Raw genomic sequence first — 22,127 nt, forward strand, 5'->3', positions numbered from 1 at the left:
CATTTAGGCGGGAAAATGACATGGCAAATTTTGCTATTATATAGAGTAAGATTTGCAATAAACATAGCAAAATCGTGAGGTCTCACTCGTTGTGAAATCTGTTCTTACACTCCTGCTATTAATCTGAAAGAGCCATTTTGAATTGATTAATGCCTTAATGGCAATACATAATACTCCCTATGTCCCATTTTATTTATCATACTTACTATTTATTGGTTAAACTAACTTGTTTGATTATTATTTTTTACTTATTTTTAAATTTGATTTTTTGTGTTTAATAGTACTTTTAATGTAGTTTTTAAAAATATAAATTTTATATATTAATACTAAACTTTTTTTTGTTGAATGCTAATAACTCTATTACAATGTAGTATCTGTTCATAGCTACTTTGCTTAAAATCACAACCTCCCATATGAGAGTCTAACCGGAGTGTCATCTGAGCACAAGGTAAACTTAATATTATGAAAATTTAAATTAAAAATAACTCTAATTAAGTCTCGTTAATTGAACTAGACACATAAAAAGAGTCGGAGGGAGTATTAATTTTGATGAAACTTTTGGTAAAATTGTTTTTCCACCTGACAAAATCATTTGTGGATTCAATAGCTTAGGTAAACAAATTAAGATTATATTCCATACTATTCTCACTTTCTCATACATATTTAAACAGAAGAACATGGGAAAAAGAATCGATCAGGACCGTTCATCTCAATCTGCTGCATCGATCTCCTACGCCTGTTGAGTCGTTGCCATCATGTTCTTGCAAGTCTTCAGCAGCTGGGTCCCTTTTCTCCTACCTCTAGTGCTACAATTACCTTGCAAAGCCAGCATGACTGCACGCGCCACCTCCTCCGGCGGAGCAATTGCGGCGCCGTGGTCGGACCCACTACCGTATATCACTGCCAACACACTTATCGCATATTCTTTACCCCTACCTTCCATCCTCCCCATCACCTCCACCATCATCAGCACCGCCAGCGCGTGTGATCTCACCTCAGCAGCCCCCTCCTCCACCGTGCACAGCAGTTCCAAAGCCGCCAGCGCTCTCTCCGCCACGGGACCCTCCAAGTCCGACAGCGCCTCCACCACCATCCCCACCGCCCCCACCTCAACCGCCACGCGTCGGTTCCTCTCCGCCAAGCAAAGCGCCAGAAGCACCTTGCTGGCCGGCTTGGCAGTCACTCTATCCTTCAAGCACCCTACCACCTCTCTCATCACCGTGGCAGGGCACTCCGCCGACGCTGACGCCGGGTTCGGAACAAGTGACCGTTCCAACATATGGATCGTCTTGACACGATCCGTATCCGAAGCCGTACTGAACTGGAGCTCCGCCACGTGGAACAGCTCCTCCAAGTTCGCCGTCAGCAGCGGAGGCGGAGGAGCGCCGCCGTCTGATTCTGGTTTGGGGTGGGTTTCGAAATGGGATTGAATATGCGGAAGGGGCGAGGTCGGGAGTGGGAACCTCCACTGGGTGAAACTCTGGGAAGTGTTAGAAGAAGAGGACGATGACTCGGACTCGGAACGAGCAGCCGGCGGCGGCGGCGGCTTATTAGAATGGTGTAATGGTGGCAAGGGATCGGAACTTGAAGAAGGGAGAGGTGGGGGAGTGGTGGTAGTGGGGCTGAGCACAGTTTGAGTGCAATGGCGGAAGAAAGCGCAAGAAAAGAGTGGTCTTGGGGTGGTTTTAAGCTTTGTTGGGTGATGGCTACTACTCTGCTTCATGGCTACAGCTTACAGAAAAGACTGAGAGGCGCGCGTGCATGAATTGTGAGTTCAGATGTATGAGTATGTTAGGGCTAAGGATGATATGATGTGTTTATAATCACATAAAACTGTAAATTTATAGTGGTAGGGAAAGTGGATAGTCCTAGCCCCCTATCATTTCCAAAAGGAGCCCCTGCTCTCAGACTCAATCTCTGATCATTCTTTTTAACTTTTACCTCTATGACTAGGTGAGCTACCTATGCGGACACCATGGATAGATCATGATTTACCTCGTGAATAATCACTTACATACGGTACATTTTTAACTACTAAATTACTCGTGTCGTGTACTGATTAATTTTTTATATTATACTAGTTTTTTTAATTGAGATAATGCCCAATGTTTTTCTTAAATAAGTATTTTAAAGTATATCAAGACAAGATTATATTATAATTGGTCATGCATAGATAATTGAATGTTGAATTTGCGTATTTAAATTGATCATTCTAAGTTTAATTTACAAATGCAAGATAGATAATATAGTCAATATTGATTATAATTGTCAATAAAATAATTGTATGGGTATGGTTGAAACCAAATACGGGACATAAGGGAGAGAAAATAAAAATTAAAGCATAAAATATTAAATATATAATAATATTGTTTTAGGTGTTTTGCTCAGTGTTCATTTAGTTCAACCATTATTGTTGAATAAATTATTATTGATAAAGAAATTCCTAATTTAAGAAATTTAAATGTATTAAAAATTTAAATTTTTTAATTATAATGTAACCCAAAGATATTGGACGATTGGTAAATATGATGTAACCCAAAGTCAAAATGATAAAGAAAGTGTTTTGATTATTCAACAGTTTGAAGCACCAATTTGTTCCAAACCACTGAAAATACAAACATTGCAATTTACAATATTTTTACTTAATGTTTTTTTAGAATGATTTCCCCAAAACACATCTATATTTTTTTAAAAAAATTATTATTAAAACAATTATTATTATTATTATTATTATTATTATTATTATTATTATTATTATTATTATTATTATTATTATTATTATTATTATTATTATTATTATTATTATTATTATTATTATTATTATTATACCCTTAGGTCATTTTAAATGTTAACTTAAACAACTAATTTTTCAAATATATTTTTACCAACTGTTGATATAATTCGCTGGTCAAATCCGCTAATATAATCTGCTAACGCTAACCGCTAACTGCTGATTGTCAAACAAGGATATTGCGAGGTATTTTCCCACTTTAATTTGTTGTGTGATTGAATACTCTCTTTGTCAACAAATCCCTCAAATAGTTAATATAATTGGCTTTATTAATTTAATTTTTTAAATTTTTCCATGGTATTAATAAAATACTTGGTAAATAAATATATAACATTATTTTGTATTATAACTTTGATATTTAATTAAAAAATAGTGCACAAAAAAGATAATAAACAATGTAGTGAATATAATCAATTGGTGAATTTGAATGTAAAGAATTTTTACATTGTTGAAAAATAAAGACAATATAACTAATGAAATTATTTATCTTAATTAATTTATTGATAATGAATAATTTTTTTTAATAAAGACATTGCAGGACAATGTAGAGAATATAATCAATTGATGAATTTGAATTTTGAATGTAAATAATTTTTATATTGGAGAAAAATAAAGACAATATAACTAATGAAATTATTTCTCTTATTTAATTTATTGATAATGAGTAATTTCTTTTTGAATAAAGGCATTGTAGACACATAATTCTAAATTAAAGAAATTCATATTTATTATTTTTTATTGTAGCTACTAAATTATTATTTATTATTTAATATGAGTAAAATAGAGTACTAATTATGCCAACTTTAATTTGATTGGGATGTGGTTCGAACCTAAGACCTTTCTTATTAAAATCAATGAGTAAGTTAACGGTGAACTAACAGAAACTAACGGAAAAGATAATATTCAACGGAAAAGTTAACCGATAATCATATTCATAGGGATAAATTAGGAAATCTCAAGGAAAATTTAAAATCTGATCAATCTGAGCCATTCATTTGATTAAAAAATTTGACCGCTCTTTTTTCTACCCATTATAGGCCTAACTCTCTTGGGCTCTTATTAGTATAGTAGATATTTAAATAATAAAATTAAAACTTAAGTTATAAATAATTATAATATTTGAAAGTGTACATTTATTTGATTATAAGATAAAGACAAAAGTATCAATAATATATGACTGGTTTGATTGCATTTATTTTAGAAAAATTGATATGCAATATGATTTATGTAATTATATTATTACTAAAATAAATATGGGGAAAAAGGAGAAATAATAATTTTTAAAAAGCATTAATATGAATTTTCGATTATAAAGATAATTTTATTACCATTTAAATACTTCTGTAATTACTTTTAATTCCTTAATTTCTTATTTTCCATTATTAGCTTAATCACAATTATTTCCTTATTTTACTTAATTCCTTAATTCCATTATTAGCTTAATTATAATTAATTCCTTAATTAGTATTGATGGGGATATAGGTTATGTGATGGAGTTCATTGGACTTAAGTTATTGGACGAAGCTATGAGGGTACAAGTTAAGTAGAAAAAGGAAGGTCAAGAAGTGGAAGATGAGCCGACCCAAAGAAGTACCGCCGCCGGCCTGGGGTGGTCGGCGCTGACGTCGAGTTGGGTCGTCGGTCGGGGCGCTGGCCCTGGCCGACAGTGGCGTGGCCAGCGCGGCCTGGTGCGACGGTCGCGCCCCCCTTTCCTGGGGCGCGCATCCCCGCGCCCCCTCTCTGGCTGGTGCGGCGTGGGGGGATGTGGGGGTGGTGTTGTGTATTGATGAGACGTGGGACACGTGGAGCTTGGATGTGGAGTGGGATCGTAAGAGGTACACTTGAATGGTGCAAGATGAGGGTAGTTTACTATAAATAGGGTGCCTTGCTTCCTATCAGCAATATGTTTGAACACTACAAGCACCCTGATCTAGTGGTCTTAGGTTCATACTTCCAACCCATTTGCTTGAGTTTGATTTCTATCCTTAGCATAGTTAATTATAGCACATCTTTTGGGCCTTAGTCTTGGTATTTTGGGCCTCCCTTTCTAGGCTGGTACCTCGGTTATTGTACATATTATTTTCGGTCTTAGCGTCCCCGAGTAAGAAAATTATTACTTTCCTATTTTGTACCTATATACCCGGTTTATGGTGGACCCGGTTCTACCAAAACCATCAAGTATAATAATAAAAGGAAGGAAATAACTACCTAATAATATTATTATAGTACACTAAGTTTTAAAATCTATTTAATAGTGAGTAACAAATTACGAGTAATTAAAAAAAATGTGTATTACTTCTCTCTCGCTACTTTCGCGAGCTTCTTTCGTTCTTCGTTTCTGATTAGGGTTTTTGGATGACGGCTACTCTAACTAACTGTCGGGCACCAACGACCAGTTCCCTTTGAACGATGGTAATGGCTACAAACGACGTTGCGGCATTGTGTGCCAATCTCACATTAGCAGATGTGGATGATGAGAAAATGCAATGCATGTACCAAATGGTGTTTTTGCTGGAAATTTTTGTGGACAAGCAGCGGATGGAATCGATTAGAGTGCGGCTGGGGTACAATAATATGTTTGTTGTAGATGTAGTTGGTCATAGGGGGGGGGGGGGACTTGCTCTCTTGTGGCATGATGCTGTAGAACTGGAAGTAACATGGTACTCTGCACATCACGTTGACACGGTGGTTGTGCTAGATACGGGCAGCCCCAAATGGCGTTTTACCGGTTATTATGGATACCCGGAACAAACGCGTAGAGGTGAATCATGGGACATGTTGAGGAACCTATCGGGGCTCAGCACATTGCCGTGGGTGATTATGGGGGACTTCAATGACATTCTACATCAATTAGAGAAGGGGGGCGAAATCCTCATCCGAATTGGCTTATTGAGGGTTTTAATGAGGCAGTTGCAGATTGTGGACTCCTGGATTTCGCATTCAGCGAAAATCAATTTACCTGGGTACGGTCCCGTGGCACTCCGGACATGATAGAGGAGAAGTTAGATAGGATCCTGGGCACAGACTCGTGGCTAAATCTCTTTAACGGGGCGACCGCATGTTCGCTCACTAGCCCATACAGTGGTCACTTACTGTTACTACTAACACCGGTGGTGGTTGCAAATGGGGTGCGGCGTCGAAGATTCTATTTTGACAACATGTGGCTACGGGAGGACCACTATAGGGAAATTGTGGACAACAGTTAGAGTCGGACTATGGGGCTGGAGGTGTTTGATCGAGTGGCAGTGTGTGGGGAGGACATATGGAGATGGGGGAAAGCTTACAACAAGGAGTTTCAACGCAATATTGATCGCTGTAAGAGGCATCTGGAGAGCCTGCGTGTGCGTCGTGATGAGGCTGGTTGTGGGGAGTACACCTGTACTGAAAAGCAGTTGTTAGGCTTGCTAGAACAACAACATTTCTATTGGAAACAACGTGCAAACGAGCATTGGTACCGGGGTGGTGATCTTAATACAATTTTTGTTCACAATTCAGTCAAAACCAGGCAGCTCAGGAATCGAATCCAGTTTTTAAAGAAGGAAGACGACACTGTGGTGGATACTATCGATGGTATGGTTGAGGTGATGGTAGATTATTTTGCTAATCTATTTACATCCTCTCAAGGAGATATGGGAGAGGTTATTGATTGTATTACTGCTAGGTTAAACCCCAGGGACAATAATAAGCTTCTCAAAACGGTTAGTGCAGAGGAGGTGAGGCGAGCAGTCTTTCAGATGCATCCCGATAAATCCCCGGGGCTGGATGGGTTAGGCCCGGGTTTTTATCAACATTACTGGGACATAGTGGGAGGAGATGTAACATTGTTTTGCAGGAGCTTCATCCAAACCGCCAAGTTGCCTACGAAGGCAAATGATACACACATTGTGTTGATACCAAAGAAACCAAGTCCCGACTCAATGAAGGATCTACCACCGATCGCGCTTTGTAACGTGCTTTATAAAATAGCGGCAAAAGTATGTGCCAACCGTATGAAGCCGGTGCTGGAGGGGCTTATCAATAGAGCGCAGAGCGCGTTTATCCCAGGGCGGTTAATAACAGACAATATCATGGTTGCTTACGAAACCCATCATTTTTTGAAGCGGAAGACCCAAGGGCGGGATTCGGGAAGGCGTAGCTGCTTTAAAGGTTGATATGAGTAAAGCCTATGACCGCGTTGAGTGGGGGGTTTTTGAAAGGGGTTTTGATAAGGATGGGGTTTGACCAGAAATGGGTGGATATTCTAACTGAAACTGTAAGTTCGGTTAAATACCACGTAATACACGAGCAATGTCAGTTTGGTCCTATTGTACTGGGACGCAGCCTCAGGCATGGTGACCTGCTATCCCCCTACCTTTTTCTTTTCATTGTTGAAGGATTAAGTGCATTAATTGAACGGCATATTAGCATGAAATTGTTGCATGGCGTGTATGTGACACGCGGGGCTCCCCCAGTTTCACATCTGTTATTTACAGATTACTGCTTCCTATTTTTTTGGGCAAATCTAGCTGAAAGTGCGAGAATGAAGTGCATACTAGATGTCTATGCAAATGCTTCAGGCCAACAGATCAATTATGACAAGTCCATGATTTGTTTTAGCTCTAATACACAACAAGATACACGCACGGATATATCCGGTTTCTTGGGTGTGAGGGAGGGTAATATCTCGGGCTTCCGTCACTAGTGGGGAGGAAGAAGAAGGAAATATTGGGTTTTTTAAAGGGGAAGATTCTGACTAAAGTGCGGAGTTGGAATACCAGGTTCCTGTCTAGAGCGGGACGAGAGGTATTGTTGAAAAATGTAATTCAGGCCTTTCCCCTCCTATGCTATGATGGTTTTCCTGCTGCTTTTAGGTCTTTGCAGGGAGATAGAGACCATGATGAATGAGTACTGGTGGACGGGCAACATTGGCAATGGCAAAGGGATACGGTGGAGAAGCTGGGATGGCCTATGTGCTCCTAAAAACCGAGGGGGCATGGGCTTTCGCAGAATTCATCAGATGAATTTGGTGTTGCTTGGAAAGCAAGCATGGAGGTTGCTAACGAAACCTCAATCAATGATGACCTGGGTTTTAAAGTCAAGGTATTTTCGCGCATGTTCGTTCCTAGATGCCAGCATGGGGAATAATCCCTCGTATGTTTGGCGTGGTATGATGGAGGCCAGGGACTTAGTGAAGGGTGGCAGTCGGCGGTGCATCGGGGATGGAAGAATGACCACCATTGATAAAGATGCCTGGTTGCCGGACGCTGTGAACCCCTATGTCATCACAGCACTGCATGAGTCAATTGCCAATGCCCAAGTCTCATTGTTGCTGAATGCCAATGGTATAGGGTGGGACGTAGACTGTGTGCAGGATATTTTTGATCAGCGGGATGCTGAGTTGATTTTGAACCTTCCCATAAGTAGCAGGACACCGCCGAATGCTTGGTTGTGGACTGCAGAGCCGAAAGGGAACTACTCGGTGAAATCATGCTACCGGTTGCAGGTGGGAGAAAGCACTGATGTGCGGCCATGGGCGAGGATATGGAGTCTGCAAGTTCCTCCTAAGGTGCGAAGTTTATGCTGGCAATTAGCTTCTCAGTACATTCGAACACGTGATTTCTTAACTGGAAAACATGTAGCTTGTTTCCTAATGTGCCATTTGTGTCAACAGCAAGAAGAGTCAGCCTTACACTTATTCGCCACATGCCATGAAGCTATGCGAGTTTGGAATACCTTGTCACTGCTGGTCATTACATCTAACCATGGTAATGTGTTGCACTGGTTCTTTGAAAACTTAGATATTATGCAAGGGGAGAGCTTGAGTAAATTTGCAATGGTTTGTTGGGGGCTTTGCTGTAGCAGGAATGACTATGTGTGGAAGAATATACCCTATTCAATGGACACCATGCTCCGAACTGCTTTGCCTCTGTGGAACAACTGGAAATCAGTGAATGAGGAATGGGTTGCGGCTGCTGATTCGGGTGATGATGAACGATGGAAGCCACCAGAACTTGCTCGCTTGAAGTTGAATACCGACGTGGCCATGGATGCGGGCAATGGCGTTATGGGCATGGGTTGGATTCTGAGAGATGCTATGGGGGCTTTCATTGCTGCCAAAAGCTCGTTGATCTCTGGGAATTATGAAGTCAAAGAGGCCGAAGCTGTGAGCATTCGCGAAGCTCTGAGCTGGATGAAGGATCTGGGATATGCTGATATTGATGTGGAGATATACTCCCAGATTGTTTATAATTCTTTGCTCTCTAATAACTATAATTCTTCTTTCGGTTTCATAATTGATGATGTAAAGGAGTCCGCATCTCAGATGAGGGATGTAGTCTTCTGTTTTGCTAGGCGATCTGCGAATCGCGCTGCCCACGCTCTAGCTAGGGAAGTTGTTTCTGTGACAGGTTGTGGGGAGTGGCATTATTTCCCTCCTATGTTTCTTGAGAACATTCTTGGTTCTGACATAATGCATTAAGCTTTTTCTCTCTCTCTCAAAAAAAAAAAAAAAAAAAAGAACTTGTGACTTGATGTTACATGTCACATCAAAGTGGAAAATTCAATAAAAATGAATGTGATGTTTTTACTTTTAGTCAAATTATTTATTTATTTCTTATTATTAATACTTATTTTTTATTTTTTATTTTTTATTTTAAATATTGATTAAATTTAATGCTTACTTTTGTAAAGTTGTCACTTCAAATTTAGTCCAATACAACTTTTGGTAAAAAAAAAAATAAATCTATTTAATAGTTTTCCTTTACAATTATTTTTACCTTTTCAGTATATTCATTAACGGAAAAAATTGATTTTTTTTATTATAAAGACAATTATATTACCATTTAAATATATTTCAAAAATATTACCATTTAAATACTCTGTATTAAATATTTTTGATATTATTAATTATTAATTATCATTGTAATGATAATTTTGAAAATATTTTATTTATTATAAATATTAATATTTTGAATGATTTGTGTATATTATCTTATAATACAAATATAAAGATAATTTTATTACCATTTAAATACTCTATAATTACTTTAAATTCCATAATTTCTTATTCCCCATTATTAGCTTAATTACAAATATTTCCTTATTTTACTTAATTTCTTAATTCCATTATTAGCTTAATTTTAATTAATTTTTTTAAATTAGTATAATTATTAAAAGGAAGGAAAGGACGACCTAATAATAATATTATATTACACTAAATTTTAAAATCTATTTAATAGTTTTCATTTACAATGATTTTTACCTTTTCCGTATATTCATTAACGAAAAAATGATTTTTTTATTATAAAGAATATTTTATTACCATTTAAATACACTGTATTAAATATTTTTTATAGTATTAATTATCATCATAATGATTATTTAAAAGTATTTTATTTATTGCAAATATTAATTTTTTGAAAGATTTGCGTATATTCATTCATTAACTTATAAAATGATTTGTTTTTATTACAAAGATACTTTTATTACCATTTAAATACTTGTACTTACTTTCAATTCCTTAAATTTCTTATTCTCCATTATTAGCTTAATTACAATTATTTCCTCTTGTTTTTACTTAATTCCTTAATTCCATTATTAGCTTAATTATAATTAATTCTCTAATTAGTATAATAATTAAAATATTTTAATTATTTTAAATATTAATATTTTGGAAGATTTGCGTATATTCATTAATAACTAAAAAAATGATTTGTTTTATTATATAGATAATTTTATTACCATTTAAATACTCTACAATTACTTTCATTAATTTCTTAATTTAAATATTTTCAATAAATTTTTTTATTACATAAGGTTTGGATTTTCAAAATAATTAGAAACATTCTATCTAATTATATTTACCATAATAATTACATACATACATCATATCATATCATATATATAGGTTGGACTTTCTAAAGAAAATTTGAAATGAATTCTAAAATATACGGGTTGTGCATTGATCATTATATACATACATAAAAATTTTGATTGGTAATGCTGGGAAGTATACAACTTGTGCATTGATCGTTGCAATATATAATTCGTTTGTTACCTATTACGGTGTACGGTGTTTCCATTTTTTATGCTTTGCGATTTTGTGATATTTGTCGTTGGGCTTTCACGGGCTAATACATGTTTGCAGACTTTGCAATCTGTATACCAATGAGAGCTCCTTCCCATAGATGGAGAAGATAAAGATTGCTCTTAAGGTGATTCATCAGAGAAAGTAAATCGGAAATGAGGAATAAATATTCTAAACATAGTTACGTTTCCATTGTATTTATAGGTGTAAAATGTGATAATTATAATTTGTTAGATTTTTCAAAAGGAAAGTGTAATTTTTTTCTTGAAAGAAAAACAACGAAGAAATATTATTACTGTATATGCGTCAAAATAAAGTTAGGTGGGACCGAATCCCAATACATCGTGGCCTGAGCCGAGATAGTCGAAGCTAGAGTATGAGCAATAATGTTTAAAGTCCTAGGTACCGAAAATAGAACACTAGAGGATAAAGTAGCCATGATAGTTCTGCAGTCGTTAACCACAACGCCAATGTATGATCTAGGAGTAGAAGAAACATTGCTAATGTAATTCTATAGAGTTGCACAGTCTGTGTATAGTGTCACAACCGTTACTTCGCGAGCTTTCAACCAAGATAAAGCCTCCTTACAAGCCAGGGCCTCCGCGATAAGAGCATTTTCACAGTATGGTAAAGCCCCGTTCATAGCGGCTACGAAACTGCCTCCATTCGCAAGCAAAACCGCGCCACATGCTTCCGCTCCTGATCCGGGGTCGAAGATGCGTCGAAGAAGCAGTGCAATCCCGTGACAGTCGGCTGGAGTTGCTGCTGCTGGGTGGGTGCCGGGGCTGTCCGGCCGCATTCTAGGCCGTGACCGACGCCACAGCAGATCGCCAAACCTGGTTCGGTGCACGCAAATAGGCTTCCCTGTCTGGCTGTGTTTCTCGCACCCCATAAATGGTAAAACACTGCAACAACTTGAACAAGAATATCCTGGGTTCTCTTTATTAATCTTGCTCTTGTGTGCTTTCTTGAATAGAGAGAAGGAAGAGCTCAAGTTAATAATGCATAGAGAGAGAGTTCCAAAGGAGAGACCAAATGGAATCCCTTCACTTTGTGGGCTAAAAACCCTTTTATATGCCTAAGGTGGCGGGTTTGACCCGCCTCGGGGTTGACCCGTCACCCTTGACTCTGACACGTAGATCGGGTCCCGAACTGCTCGAACCTGACCTGACTATAAACGAGCCCATAGACGTACATGTGGTCGGTACCGGGGTATATATCCTATCAAGAGCACCCCCCAGTCCGTGCCCTGACGATGAGCTAACGAGGAGGGGTTCGGGCTAGAACAACTAGTTATACGGTCTGTGACATGCGCCGGTTGCCTCGTTAAAAACCTTAAGCTGATAAAAAACCCAGTCGGAAAAAATTTAGCCCAGGAAAAAAGAGCACAACTTTAAGCACACAGTCTGGTGGACCAAACCAGGAGATCATACTTTGTCGGTTTTAACGACCGGACTGCTGAACATGACTGAGAGGTCGATTTGATTGTGATCTGGAGATCTTATTTTACCAATTATGGGATAGGATTTACGTACGACCAATGGATCGAAATCTTGCGCAGCAAGGGAGTCAAACTGTGTCGATCTAGGGGTCGACTCGCGCCAATCGGGAGATTGGGCTTTTAGCGCGGTCTAGCGATCAAGTATTACCAATCGAGAGATTGGATTTTACTTATGGTTTGGGGACCTCAACTGATCGTGTAGATCATAAGTAGGAACGCTCTTCCCGATGCCCCTCACTCGGGCTAACTGGTTGTGACTGGTTCGAGCTCGGTCGAACTCTAATTTAGATAAAAAGATCGCTCTTAGTTGTTTGCGATTGGCTAGCTTCTGGTGACTGTATTTAGTCACTACGATAGGTTTTTGTAAATCAAAAAATTTATACTAATGGGAGGCATTCTGGGTTATGAACCGAGGGTCCCAAGCGAAGGGACACTATGAGACCCGAAGGTCTAACGATCATGAGACTAGGAAAGTCTTTTTGATCGAGAAATGACGAAGAGACCGGGAAAGTTGGTCTACTCGGGAAAAACTTTAGCGAATCGAACAAGAAGCGAAAGAGCTACTTTACCGATGCAAGCCCCCCTCCCTTAAGTGCGAGAATCGTCAGCATAAGGGAGTAGATATGATGGGTTCTCGAGTTCGCCTTGTTAACTTTGATTGCGATCAGGAAATGACCCAACCGGGTTCGCGGTGAGAACGCATCGAGCTACACTCGTAGCGTCGATGACCGGGAAGTGACTCGACCGAGCTCACAGTGTCGGTGTACCACCTGTCGACTTGCCTAATTTGTAGGACTTTGGAGTTTTATGAAGTCTGACGTCTAATAAGGTAGAAGGTTTAAGCGCTACCGATCAAGTGATCGGGTTTTAAACGAGATCGGGTGATCAATCTCTAACTCTGAATGAGGTGCCCGACCTTGCGGGACCAACTACCTACCTCGTATGTCTTAAAACCGAGATATGATCTCGGTGCTAACTGAACCGGTGGTGGCAATGCCGACCTAACCAGACTTAGTGCCACGACGATGGCAATGATGCCGATTCGGCTCGGACTTAGAGCGCCAGTGATGATGAGGCCAACCTAACTGATCTTAAAAACGCCGGTGGTGGCAAGGCCAGCCTAACCGATCAGAAAATGCCTAGCTTGTAGGGCTTTGAAGTCGAGACGTGATCTCAGGCTAACTAGGCCGGTGGTGGCAATGCCGACCTAACCGGAATTAGAAAGCCAGTGGTGGCAAAGACCAACCTAACTGGTAAAAGTTTAAGCGACATTATGGTCGTCGAGCTTGCACCCTCATCGGTTGGTGACCGGAAAAAGTTTAACGACATTGCGGTTGCCGGGCTGTTGCCCTCATCGGCTTTACCAGACAAGGTTAAGCGACATTGTGGTCGTCGGGCTGTCGCCCTCATCGGCTGGTGACCGGAAAAAGCTAAAAAAGTTTAACGACATTGCGGTCGTAAGACGGAGGTGGCATGACCGACCTGACCGAGCTTAGGGTGCCAGTGGTGGAAATACCAACTTAACTGGGCTTTGGGTGCTGGTGGTGGAAATACCAACCTAACCGGGCTTATTACAATTAAGTGTTTTACAATTTTTTTAAGTACAAGGCTACGACCTATATAATTTTTACAAATTATAGTCTAGCCTATACACTTTATAATCTAAAATGAAATTACAAATAATAAATTACAATTAGCCTTCCACTTGATTTTATCTGGTCAGCATGATGGGATCCTGTTGTCACATGCAGTGTTAACTGCACAAAAATTACACTGACAAAGCAATCGGCAAACGGGACTACCGATCACCTCATCTTCCGAACAGAAACTCAAATTGGTCCTGCCATGGATGCTTGGACTTAGGATCGAAAGACTAGATGAAGGAACTCACAATAGCAGATGCCCGACTCTTCTTCCCTCGGTAGAGAATACAAATGTTGACGATTGCTGACAACCGGCCCGCGACCAGTTTATCCCGTATCTACCACGATCGAATCCTCACAGCGATGACACATCCTTTGCCCAGGAAATTAGCTACCATTCCTGGACTACATTCCTCCCGCTTCTGGTTACCTCTCAACAGATGATTAGGAGAAAAATCTGATCGGCTGATTGTCTTTTTGTTCGAGGGCGGTGTGATGCTGATAACTCTATAACCTGATCGGCGAACAAGATGGCATTGATGCTCGGCTCTAGGATTGATCAGATTAAATGTCCGAGGGAGCAATGTATTTTTCTTGACCGGGAATGTTTTGCAAACAGCAGGAAAACTTTGAACATGAAGAAATCAGTGATTGGGAAATAGCTTGCTCGATGGTCTCACTAATATTTCCCCTGCTGACATGTAAACGAGTGGAAGGGAGTTGGGCTCGACAATATTTCTTGGTGGTGCTTGGGAAATTATTACAGGTTTCAAGCTTGGGAAAACGCAGAAGGCTGTGCTCCTATTACAATCCATACAAGAAACTAACTGCCGGCCACCATACCCGAACCAGAAAGCTTGAACCTGCTCTGCCATGGATGCTCGGTAGCTTCCCGATTGGTGTACCTACACTGAACTTTGCGCTAAGAAAGGATCAGAGACATACTCAGAGGTGGAAATCCGCTGATGAGTACGGTTAGTAACTCGAAACTTCCCAACTGAGATCGGAAAGCCGTTCGGTTGGTCGATCTATAATGGTCCGCGATGATTTTGGATACCTACTCAGCATTGGTTGCTCATCGCGGAGAGGCCTATAATACGCCGGGCGTTCGACCATGCCGACTGCTCTGTTACTGGCAAATATTTCCCCTGCTTGATCGGAGCTCTAGGAAGTGATCGGGAAACTATACTGGTCGCACATCACCGCTTATGATTCCAGCACTGGTCGGATACCAGCCCGCAGGAAGTTGGGAGGACGGACTCTGGTTGGTGAACTGGTTTCTGGATGAAACTGGGCACCGTTGGGCGCTCGAAATAATCATGCACAGTGAATCCACCTGTACCCTTGATTTTTCCGAAAGCTATACTGAAGGGGAGTGGGAAAATTATCAGGGGTTGACCCGTCACCCTTGACTCTGACCCGTAGATCGGGTCCCGAACCGCTCGACCTTGACCTGACTACAAACGAGCCTAGAGACGTACAGGTGGTCGGTACCGGGATATATATCCTATCAAGCTGATAAAATACAAAGTCTTAATCAGCTCCTTCAGACTTAAGGTTCTCTAGAGAGAACATTGAGCTTGTCCCTTAAAAGACTGAATCTAGTAGTGGTGAATGGTTTGGTGAAGATGTCTACAAGTTGATACTTTATAGAGATGTAGTTCACTTGTAGCTCCTTTGATGCTACTTTGTTATGAACAAAATGGTAGTTTATTTCTACATGCTTAATTCGGGTATAAAAAAAAAAGCCGAATTTTCACATAGATACGTAACACCAAGAGTGTCACACTAGAGTCGATTGAGGTGGTTTTGCTATTGTGAGTCCAATTTCACAAATGAGAGCAACAAACCATGTTACTTCTATAGAGAGTAAAGACATCTGTTTTGGCTTTGTATTCTGCTTTTGTTGAAAATCTAGCCACTACTTTTTACTTACGACAAGCCCAAGAGATTAAATTTTTGCCAATGAAGACATGCAACAAAACAACTAGTGGATTTTCGGTCATCAGGGCACCCTGTCCAATCAGAGTCCGAGAAAGCATGGATATCATCAAAGGCCAGGTTTTGTAAAAGACAATCCATAGTCTAGAGTCCCTTTGACATATCTTAGAACACGTTTGAGTGCAACCCATTGCTCATTATTTGGAGCGCGCATGCACTTACAAAGTTTGTTGACTGCAAAGAAGAGATTTAGATGAGTGATGGTTATGTATTGAAGTGCTCCAACAAGGTTGACGTATTGTGTATGATTTTCATATTGTTGACTTGTAATTGTTGTAATTAGCTTACTATTGACTAGAATTGGGATTGAGTTTAGTTTGTAGTGTTCCACTCCTAACCTTTTGAGTATTCCAATCATATATCTTCTTTGTGATAAGTAATCACCCATTTGTTGTTAAATGTCTCTATTCCTAGAAAGAAGCTCGATGGTCCCATATATCTTATTTTGAAAACACCAACTAGCCTGTTTGTAATAGAAATCAAGAGACAATAGTTGTTGCACATTATTAGTATATCATCAACATAAACCAATAAATAAATGTCAATGTTAGCAATTGAATAGATAAACAAAGACACATAAATTTTTGAAGCCTTGAAGCAGATTGAAAGTAAGCAATCATGAAGACGCTTGAACCACACACGAGGTGCTTGTTTTAAGCCATGGAGTGATTCCTATAGCTTGCAAACATGATTAGGAAAATCTTTGTCTATGTACCCTGTTAGTTGCTTCATAAAAACATTCTCACTTAGAGAGCCATTTAGGAACGCATTGTGAACATCAAGTTGGCGAATTGACTAGTTTTTTGTTATAGCAAGAGATAAGAGAATTCTTACTATAGTTAGTTTGACCATTGGACTGAAAGTGTCAAAGTAATCTTGTTACTCAACTTGATTGAACCCTTTGGCAACAAGTCAAACCTTGTAACATTCAATTGATACATCAGCCTTTCTCTTGACTTGGAACACCCACTTGCATCCTATCACATTCATATATATATATATATATATATCTTGGTTAGGTTGAACCAGTTTCCAAGTGTTGTGTAGTAGGGCATTGAATTTCTGGTCCATCGTTGTTTACCATTCAGAGCCCAAACGATCTAGTTGTTGAACCATTATCTCAGAACTAGTTCCCAGACACTGGTGCCACCCATGACCCATCATGCTACTTCAAACCCCTCCTCGTTGTAACGAGTAGAGAATACACAGGGAACGACACTCTTCGAGTTGGTAATGACAAAGGTTTCAATATTTCTAATATTGGACATACTTCTATATCATCTCCTTCATGTGTCCTACAATTACAAAATGTGTTACATATTCCTACCCTAACTAACTATTGCCTATCTAAGTTCGTAAATAATGTTCATTCTCTTTGTAATGCCTATCAACTAGGGAAATCCTCATGATTTTCACTAGAAAGGGTTAATAAGCCTAGTTCTGTTGTATTGGTTTGGTTTTCATAGACATTTCGGGGCCATCCCAAGTTATATCTAATGAGGGTCATCGTTATTTTAATCATTTTTGTTGATGATTACTCTCAATGTACCTAGTTCTTCCCCATGAAGCTATAGATATATATCTATACAATTTTCTATAGGTTTCAAGCACTTGTTGAGCAGACTTTTCTCTTGTAAAATTAAAGTCGTTCAGTCTGATCTAGGGGAGAATACAAAAACTTAGAAAAGTTCCTTGTCAGCCTAGGGAAATCACTGTAAATCCTGTGCATACATGAACAAAACAGGCGTGTAGAAAGTCATCATAGGTACATTGTTAAAGTTGGTCTCACCTAGCTTGCCCAAGCCATTGTTCCCCATAGCCACACGGAACAATATAAGCCCTTATGTTCTTGTCAACAGAGAAAATCTAGCTATTCCTTTCTTTGTGTTTTTCATTGCCTGTGTTTTCCTTATTTTCGTCCCTACAACAAGCATAAAATAGAGTTCCGATATGCCCCATCTGTCTTTCTTTGTTACTCAAAGTCGTTTTGAGGATATCATTGTTTGCATCTCAATACTGAAAAAAAAATTTATTATATGCTATGTCCAATTTGATGAGAATGCTTTTTCCCTTTTGCAGTAAATACTTCTCTACATGTTCTTGTTCATGTTCAAGATGCATTACCGTGGGCTGTTGTCAGCACCTTGAGCGGCTGAGCCGATCACATTTCCAAGAAGAGAACATGACCATGTTACCCTTGTGTCATTGCCATGTTACCTAGATAAAAAGGGAAATGACCATGACACCCCCTAGGCTCGACCACGTCGACTCCACCCCCAACCCCTAACAGAATTCACACCCGACCATCCTCCAGCTATTCTTTCCAAACGCCCCACAGCGTCAACCACCAGCTCCGGCTCAACGAACACATCCTATGGTACTTTGCCGCACGACTCGTGGCTCTACAGGTAACAACACTTTGATTGCATGTGTAGAAGATTCTAAGCCCACCTGCTACACTCAAGCCATGAAGAGCTTTGATACCATATGAGAACAAGAATTTGTAAAGAGAGTTTTATTATTCACCAATAATTTCTACAAGTACATGAAGTGATGTATTTATAGGGATACAAGAGATAGTCCTAGGCTCCTAGCTAACACAAGTTCAAGTAATCACAAGGGTAAAACACTAGTTTAATTCCAATTTCTAATAACACAAATCTTAGATGTATTAAGATTTAGGGAAAAGAGTCAAATGGGCCCTTCAACTAAAGGCCAAAATGCAATTAAACTCTTAAACTATAAAAGCTCCAATTTGACACCGAATTCCTCATTTTTATGCAATTAAATTGACTAACATGTTACTTTGTAACTGGTAAAATTGTATTTTTTTTTAAATTTTAAAAATTTAATTAAATAACTTAAAAAGAAAAAAAACATTTAAAGTATTTTTTATTCAAATAAATTAATTTAATAAATTTTAAAAAATATGTTACGGAGAAGCCAAACTAGCTTCTTCGTCCATTTTGACAAAGTAGCGTACTCGATCCAAATCTAGATAAAGAAACCTTCCTAGCTTCTTCATCCTGTTAGTATTTTGTGTTGCAAATCCCAACTTTAATTGACAAAATTATTGTGGAAAACTAGATAGGTTAGGTTTAGTGCCACTTAGAGTTTTGGTTGAAGATCTGGAAGAAAAAACACTACACTAGAGCCTTTGAAAGCTAGCAATTGGAACTACACCGACTTATCAAGAATAACTGGTAGAACAGTTACATAATTTGAGGTTATTTTACAAGAAAGCCCTTACCTGACTGAAATACCTCAAGCTAAGGGTAAGACAATAATCGTACTACATGGAATATCTTAGGAATTACTTGTCTTTCAAGATTCGGAGTATTATATACTGGTTAGAGAGAGAACTCAAAAAGAATAGAAGAGTTTATGAAGCTACTTTTACAATCCAAGAAACTCTCTCTACGATCTAAAAGAGAATACTCTGAGATATCATCTTCTCAAGACATTGTTGATGATCTGAGTTTAAAAAGATACTTGAGAAGAAAGTTTTACAAAGCTTTATCTTTGGACCGTATTCCATACAACGCGTGGTACAGTGGTGGGTGAGTCAGCGAGATGCGCAACGATAATTGCTCGGATCTCCAGAAGAAAGTTTTACAAAGCTTTATCTTTGGACTGTATTCCATACAACGCGTGGTACAGTGGTGGGTGAGTCAGCGAGACGGGTAACGACAATGCAGATCTCCAAAAAGGGATTTTTGGGTTGAGAATATGTTCTCTTACCGTATATTTGATTTGTTGTTGAGATAATGGATTTAACTCACTAATGGTGGTCCCCTAAATGTAGATATGATTGTATTGAACTAGGTAAACAATACTCTGTGTCATTTACTTTCTGTTTGATTTACATTCCACACTTAATCGTATTGTTGTTCCAATAACTGTTCAAACAAACGCGTTTAGGGTTTGCGATAAGACAATCGATCAAAAAGATAAGTCAGTAAGATAACCATGATTGTTGAATAATATCACATTGTGAACAAGAAAAAGTTGAACGATGTATACATTCACATTTCAAAATTGCGCGGATACAAGATCTCTAGATGGTCCTCTGATTCTTCACTTGGCTTGCTTGAACACTTGAACGTTTAAGTGAAGGGTCTCCGGAATGCGGCTTGATCTTCAATGAAGGGCTGATTTGTTGTTCTAATCTTCGTTGAAGGGCCTTCGATTTTAAATTGGCTTGATCTTCAGTCTAGAGCTTCTTTTTACTCTTGAGATATTCACTCCAGAGAGAAATGTTGTGGAGCTCCAAGTGATGCTTGAGAATGAAATAAATGCCTCTATTTATAGGGGTGAGAATGTGAGACTCCCACTTCATCTCAAACTCTTTGATATTATCTCAAAATTAATAAATAAATAAATATTTGAGATAATATAAAGAGTTTTCCAAAATGTATTTAGTCACCATAAAGTCTAGATTCATGATCCTATCACAACTATAATATCTTAAATAATAATATCTACTTTGACTAAATCTTTATCAAATAATTAAATTAATTAGGCAAATAGCGCATAACCCAAATTAATTTAATTAATTGATGTACATCTTCAAATAATATCGGTCCAATATTATTTAGCCAATTTGAGTTCGTCAAAATTTCCATGTCTACACAGATATACACAAAATCACACGTCCACATGAATGGAGAAAATGGCCGGCTTCTACTTCGATAGAGAAGACAACGATTTTATTTTTTAACTTCAATTTTACCTGTTATTATCTTGAGTTTACTTGTGAATTGATCTAATTGCACAAATTAAAGAAGTTATTGGCTAAATTACATAAAATGAAGAGATGAGGTGTTTAATTAAAATTATTTATAGTTTAAATTAGGTACTTAATTGCATTATTGGTTTATAGTTGAAAGACGAATTTGACTCTTATCCCATTAAAAAAAATTAACTTAGCTGACGCACCACTACGCGCTTAAATATAAATTGATTTTATGGTTATTTAGAATTTCCATACACATATTTAATCGTTAGTATTAGATAAAATTTAGAGATCGAAACCCTAAAAAGAATACATAGAAGGACAGGAAGAGCAGCCGCCATCGAAAAACGAAAGGGTCGGGTTGTATAAAAAGTAGAGTTTGAGATGTCGATCTAAGCCCTAGGCCGCCATTGAAGAATAAAATGGTGGTATAAAGAGTAGAGTTTGAGACATCGATCTAAGCCTTAGAAGATATCATCGCCATTTATGTGAGAAGTTGTAAGATTTCTTTTTAAATTCCTATATTTGTTTCTCTAGTCATTGAATCTATCGATATATAAAACACTTGCATGAGTCTTTCTCTTTAATTTTCATTATATTTGATTTGTTGACTGCTCAAGTGTAATAGTTATTATAAATTTGTTAATTTTTCTCTATTTCTCAAAAACACATGATGGAAAGATAAATGACCTCTAAATCCTAACAAAACAATAATAAAATGTATACATACTACATTTCTAAATCTAACATTTTAAATGAAAGTTGTGTAGGAATGAAATCTTTAGATTTTCTATGATTGATTTTGGAAATGATCATTGAGGAAATAGGAAATAAGTGAAAATAATAATAACAAATTGAGGTTAATACACCGGCCACGACGTGCATGTCTAGATCACTAGGCGTGCATGTTATATGATTTTAGGGGAAAACATTTATTTTTTTTTCCTGCTAATTATTGGAACATCATTGGTTATATGTTGGTGATGGAATCTAGGTTTCTCTAAAATTAAATTATACATTTCATGCCATTTAATTTTTCTAAAATCGAAACTAATATATATATATATATATATATATATATATATATATATATATATATATATATATATATATATATATATATATGATTGGAATCAAATGAGAACTATCCCTCATTCCCTCCTGTGAAAATTGTGAATTAGTTGTTACAAAGTGTACAATTAGTATTAATAAAGTGCACAATTAGTATTAACAAAGTGCACGTGTAGTATTCAAAAATTTCACTTGTAAAAATACAAAAGTGCATTGCATTTAGGAATTTATTTTAGAGTTTATGACGTGTCATTATCTTACGTAACTACATTTAAAAAATTAACTTAGCTAAAAGACGTATTTGACTCTTATCCAATTAA

The 22,127-nt window shown here is 38.0% G+C and overlaps 1 protein-coding gene across 1 annotated transcript; it reads right to left on the minus strand.

The window, feature by feature from the left end:
* Positions 1 to 533: 533 nt before the first annotated feature.
* Positions 534 to 1,827, minus strand: LOC109174659. The gene has a single exon (XM_019323936.1). The coding sequence runs from the start codon at positions 1,721 to 1,723 to the stop codon at positions 731 to 733; it is 993 nt and encodes a 330-aa protein (XP_019179481.1). The 5' UTR covers positions 1,724 to 1,827; the 3' UTR covers positions 534 to 730.
* Positions 1,828 to 22,127: the final 20,300 nt, after the last annotated feature.

This window comes from Ipomoea nil, unplaced genomic scaffold (assembly GCF_001879475.1).
Source record: "Ipomoea nil cultivar Tokyo-kokei standard unplaced genomic scaffold, Asagao_1.1 scaffold0642, whole genome shotgun sequence".
NCBI classification, from domain to species: Eukaryota; Viridiplantae; Streptophyta; class Magnoliopsida; order Solanales; family Convolvulaceae; genus Ipomoea; species Ipomoea nil.